Source organism: Poecilia latipinna, unplaced genomic scaffold (assembly GCF_001443285.1).
Source record: "Poecilia latipinna isolate Pla-1442-1.1 unplaced genomic scaffold, P_latipinna-1.0 Scaffold4776, whole genome shotgun sequence".
In the NCBI taxonomy this organism is placed as follows: Eukaryota; Metazoa; Chordata; class Actinopteri; order Cyprinodontiformes; family Poeciliidae; genus Poecilia; species Poecilia latipinna.
Genome location: NW_015117392.1, coordinates 16,461 through 22,418, shown reverse-complemented (window position 1 = coordinate 22,418; position 5,958 = coordinate 16,461). Strand labels below are relative to the sequence as shown.

The following is a 5,958-nucleotide window of genomic DNA, read 5'->3' as shown; positions in this document are numbered from 1 at the left end:
CTGACAATACAGACATGTTTTGTTTTTATTAACTTAATTAATTGGAGTTTATTGTGACAATGTTTAATCAAAATTCTTATCTAAATTTATCACAATAAATGATAAACAATGTGAATGCCACCCCTTCTATCTCATAAAATCTGATTTCAATTGGTTTGTGGTCGCTATGTGAAAGCATTTGGTACATTTCAGGGGGTTTGAAAACTTTTGCTTGAAGCTGCAGAAGGTAATGATTATAGCATGGCAACAAAAATGCTGTTGAGAAAGAGCTTCTCCCTCACCGTGAGCTAAGCTAAACGTTAGAAACAAATGTGTGTTGTAGACTCTGAATCGATAACCTGAGGGAAAGTCGCTGCACTCCTCAGATCTCGCCTTGTGTTCATGATGGTACATGTTCATCCAAGGCGTGTGCGACCTGTGACTCAGCAGCGCTGTGCTCCTCTCTTACAGGGCGTCAGGCTGTACTGCCGCCTCCACAGCCTCCACACGCCCGTCATCAAGTAAGTACTTGCCCTCCTAATGCCCCCTAATGCCTCTCCCCTCCCCCCTTTTCTACATGCTAATGTTTCTGCCCTCCAGGTGCACAGATGCATATTCATAGTGAGGGCTCACATTCACCCAGTTCAACCCTTTTCCTGTAACCATCGTACAAACTGCTTCCCTGCTAGGAATGACAGGCTGCATGACCTCTAATGTGACCTCTCCAGGTTTATGCTGTTCTTGTTGGAATCTGAGACAGATTGTTTTAAAGACTTTAAATTAAAGAAGGTGCTTAAAGGAAGCATAAGGAGTTTTAATTTTTACTGAATAGATGTAGATGAATTACTTCAGTTCATTTCTAATTTGAAGTGCAAAAACAAATTTCATCCTTTTGTTTTATTTCCTTGCTTTCATATGCGTTAATACCAGATTAATTAAGCTACATAAATTCATTTCTTCTTTATTTCTAAAGAATATCTGGTTCTGATCTGAATTATTTTAATATTAAAACTTCAATTAAATATTAAATGCGATACCTTGAAGGCCTAATGATAATCTTGTAGACTTAAATTAGTCCTGTGAAAGTCTTTCCATACACACAGCCGCCATCTTGTCTGCTATCGTTGGCTCCATCGCTCACCGTCTGATTGAAAAGCTCAGGCTGCAAACAAAGAGGACAAATCCTATTAACACACAAAGGCAGCTCCTCTGCCAGCCTGCGGTTATGTAACAGGGTTTTTCTGTTCTTAATCTGCACTATATTGGTGCTGTAGCAGCAATTAATTAAAAGGTTTAGGTGATTTATTGATTAATGAATATTAATAATTATGAACCCTCTTCCTGCTTTATTAAGCTTTCAGTGTGATAAAGCTGCTTATGATTTAATTTGTCTAATAATGAAGTCTTCACTTCTAAAATCATTACTTATGTGTCTTTTTTTCCTGCATTAAAGACTTCTTTGTTCAAATATGCACTTCTTAGATATTGCATTTAATGTTAATTTTCAGTTTAGCAGCTTACAAATGAAGTGAAACAAAATTTACCAGTTTCTAGCAATTAGCATGGTTAGCATAGTTAGCTCGCTAAAGTTGTAGGCTAATTGTTAAGATTATCAAAAATGTTTCTCAACTTTAATCATTTTATGATGGGCAGATTTTGAAAACTCTAAAGGACGGAACAGAGAAACTTTATCAGTTGAAAGTCTGAATACACCTGAACAAAAGTCAGACGAACCGAAACGTAGCAGTAGCTACAGTTACCTTTTAAATCGTTTCTTACATCACTGCTTCCTTTTTTAGCGCCTCAGTAGTTTCACTTTCAGTGTTCATTAACACAACTGGTCATCTATGGTATGTTCACTGATCAAAAAAAGATAGTATTTCTGAGTTTCAGCCCGGCTAGTCACTGTTTACAGTCGACCAACCTGACCAATATCCAATTTATGTGAATAGCTGATTTTTAGGTGCATTATTATTCTCCATTTTTCTTTGTTTTATTGCTTTGGTTGTTTAAACAAGTAAAAAAAAAAATTCTGAGCTACAAACGATGTCTGCAAACTGTCTGCACTTTATATCACCATTGCAATAGCGTTGTGCAGGTGTGAAGAACTTTGTGGATGCAATATTTTGCAGACTGTGATATTTCAAGTGTCCTTAATGCCTTTAATGGACCTTAAAGGCATTAAAGGACATTAAAGGTCTGTTGCTATACATGCTGAAACACTGCAGTGTATAAGAGGTTCACCATCCTTTCAGGAAAGAGGTTGAGGTTTATTATACATCTGTTAGTAAACTTAATCATAAGAGTCAAGCTAAAAATGAATGCAGGATTTTACTCCACCTGCATTAAGGAATTTTTCCTTTTGTTGCTCCTTCAGGGACAGAGACCACCATCTGAAAACCTTTAAATCTGTTTTGCCTGCTTGCAAACTGGTGGACTGGTTAATCTCACAGGTAAGCAAGCGTCTTGGACCTAAATTCAGGTTAATTCGGTATTTGTTTTAGGCTTTTTCATTTGTTTGTTCTTAAACTAGTGGTTCTGTTTAAATTTAGTTGAAATGTTTTCATTTTCCAGTTGAGGTTTTTTTTATAAAATCACTGGAAAGATTCAGTCAGGATATGTTCTTTTGTGTGTTTGTTTGTTTTGGACAAATGACAAAGTACATTCATCTGTATAGTTTTGTGGAACAATGAAGGAGTTTTTTGCAGCAGAAGCAGTGTGTCTCTAAAAATGAGCTCATTGATCAGCTATCTTAACATCTTTCTGCTGTGAATGCATACAGTGGTTTTCAGACATGCTTAGCCAGGCCTTTTGACTGACCCACTGACTGCATCATTGGTTTGGTTTCCCAGGGAGACTGCTCCAACAGAGAGGATGCTGTGACACTGGGTGTGGGGCTCTGCAACAGTGGCTACATGCACCACGGTCAGTTCACTCCTCTTCACACACACACACATTGCTGCCTCTTATTTAACACAGTGAATCATTTTACTATTGCACATCATCTCTCGTCCACTGTGCTTCCTTCTCTTATGCAAGCACTTAAAATTCATTCAGAAGTGTTTATGTTTCAGAGGTTGCCCAATAATCTCATCCCTAGTGCTGCTCTTCATTATCTGGTTCTGTATTTGCCCTCAGTCTGTTCTGCTGTCAACATAAAGCAATTTCATCTTCGCCTGCCTTTTATACGCTGTATTTGTTTGAAGAAACAGGCGGCATAAATTTGCATAGCCAGTCTGATTTCTCACAGCCTTGCTGACCACAATGTACTGCAGTGGGTTTGGTTCAAGGCCAGAATGTTGAACGTAAACAGGCCTCAGCAGTGTACCCTAACCAGAACCGTCTGGGTCAGATCCCTGAACCGTGACCGCTGCTTAGACCTCTAACTGACAGCTGTCGTATTCTTGGAAGCGTAAATTGAGATGCTCTAAAGCATCTCAATTGCTTTAGAGCAATGAAGTGTCAGAATACTAAAGATGGGATATGATGAGAGCAATTCCTCATTTCCTAACTCAAACTGGGCAATTTAAAACAAAGTCAGTGTTACTTATTCACATGACTGTGAAAAAAATGTCTTTAGTCATCTGTCATATCATCATATTTCACTGCAATAAGGAAGTTTAAGACTTCTCTGATTGTGGCTGTAATTGTTTGGAAGATGTTTAGTGCTACTGTGCTTTATTTGTGTCGGTGTCGGGGATTATCTGGATTCTAGTGCCAATTAAACAAGCAATTTCTGCTTTGCAGGAAAACGTAGGTCTTGTTAACTTAGTGGAGTTCACTGGCAGTGGGAAAGCAAACAGACAGGATGTAGCATTTACAGTCATCTATGCTACATGAAAACTTTTGAATCCTTCCAATGCCTCCAATACATTGTTGTTAATTACCACAGCGGTACATCTTGGTCTCCTTGCCTCCCGGCTCGCTGCTGTCGTAACTGTTTGACATCGTCCATGTTGTTTGGTGCACCTTTATAAATAACAAGGTATGATGGATGAGAAAAAATTCACAGCTTCATCTGATGAAGCTGTGAATTTTTTCTCATCCATCATCCATCTGAATCATTGGTCTGTCTGGGTTTAAAGTACCGTTAATGTCAGCAAACACAGCTGGTCGATGAAGGCCTCAGAGATTTGTAGGAGACAAACATTATCACAAAGAACAAAAACACAGCAGGAAGTTCTGGACAAGTTTAAAGCAGGATTAGGTCATCTCATTCAGATATTTTCAGTCCATAAATTAAAAATAAAAATGTTTGCCACAACTGTAAGCCTACTAAGACATTACCTTCCACCAAAACTAACAAACAAGATCAGGAAACTATTAAACAGCTGGAGGACTAGTAGATAATCTGTAGACACGACAAACATCAGATCTACTCCACATGAAAATGGCTCTTAATGGAAGAGAGGCAAAACGAAACAGAAGGTCATAAAAAGTGTTTACAGTTTTCCACAAGGAACAGGGCAAACGTGTGAGAGAAGGCACTCTGGTCAACTGAGATCAAAATGAGAAGTTTTGACTTAAATGTAAACTGTTGAAAATGTGACAGTGCAGAGTGGACGCAGCATCAGCTAAATATGATATAATCTCAGATCCTCTGCGGTTCCTACCGCTGCCATATGTTTGAAGGTGTCACCTGTTCTGACCTTTCCCTGCCCTTCTGAAAGGCCTTGACCCATTTCCTCCCAATCGGTCGGTACTTCTAACCTACAATCAATTCACTTTCTCAAGACCTCAATCAGCATGTGCTGCTTTTTGCATGTCTGTTGAAACTCTTTTTCTGTTCTTGTATTTCTTTTCCTGTCCTTATCTGTTATAAAAACCTGAAGCCTGTTGGCGTTTCACACAGCTTAGCATGCAATGTGAAAAACCCAAATACAGATTAAATTGACTGCAGTAGCCCCATGTTGTGACAGGTTAAATGGATCCTGCATATAAATGACATTTGAAGATGTAAATATTGTTTTGCGAACACAGATTTCCCTCCAGCACAACCCAATCAGCAGCTTTAAGCTGAAATGTAAATTAATTCAAAACTCCAGTCACTGTCTAAACTAGTGATGAAGGATGACTGTCCAACATTGGTAAGACTTTCATTATTAAAAGCTAAATGATGGAAATACCTGGATAAAATAATTAAAAATGTAGCATATCGTTTCATATTCCAAAATAAGCTTAAGTGAGGTTGTTTTCACACTTGCACGTGATTTCCAAGTGTGCATGCATGTGTGTGTGTGTGTGTATATATGTATGTGTCGCTTGTTTCTAGCAGTTTCTGAACCAGCGTTCCTTTCAGTTAAGTAAGTGGTGTAAAGGTATTAAAGGCCCCCAGCCTTTATGAGTCACAGGAAATAACTCATATTCAGAAATGGTTTGTGTTGGAGTGTGGCCATTCTGACAGGGTGTGGTGTGAAGGTGTGTTTAGTTTGTCTTTGGGTGGAAGATGTTCTTCAAATCTCTGAACAACTTGCTACCTAAGTGCTCAGATTTGCTCGATTTAGTCACCTTAAAGGGCCAGACGCCTGGAAACAAATTCAGTTACACTCTTAGTGAAATTAGTGAAATACATGTCACACGTGAACCAGAGAAAGTAGTTTAGTTTTCTGCAGTTAGAGCTGTGTTGTTGTATAACGAAGCTAATGCTGCTGTTCAGTATAAATTGGTACCCATGGAAACATCAGGCTCTTGACTCGAAGCTGATAAAAAGAATCTGAACGTCTGAGTTTACAGCCCAGTGAGCGGACACTGTATGGAGCTCTGCAAGTGCCAAAAAACAGTTTTTGGTAGTTTTTTTGTTTGTTTGTTTGTTTCTCCAGTGAAATGGGTCTAAATTTGTTATAATTTTTCTTATGTCTTATTTCCAAAAAATACATTTGGAGTAAAATATAACAGTTTCTTATTGTTTTCTTATAATTGGATGAAAAAATAAATGTGAATATTTCAAAGCAAAACAAAATCAAATCCAAACAACTTTGC

General features: G+C 38.3%; 1 protein-coding gene across 1 annotated transcript in view; it reads left to right on the top strand.

The window, feature by feature from the left end:
• Positions 1-369: 369 nt before the first annotated feature.
• The window catches only part of LOC106943009 (phosphatidylinositol 3,4,5-trisphosphate-dependent Rac exchanger 1 protein-like), a 15,435-nt gene continuing 9,846 nt past the window's right edge, over positions 370-5,958 (top strand). Inside the window, exons 1-3 of the mRNA XM_015026354.1 lie at positions 370-500; positions 2,357-2,432; positions 2,832-2,904. Coding sequence (XP_014881840.1) covers positions 382-500; positions 2,357-2,432; positions 2,832-2,904 — 268 coding nt within the window. The 5' untranslated portion in view covers positions 370-381. The remainder of the gene's footprint in view (positions 501-2,356; positions 2,433-2,831; positions 2,905-5,958) is intronic.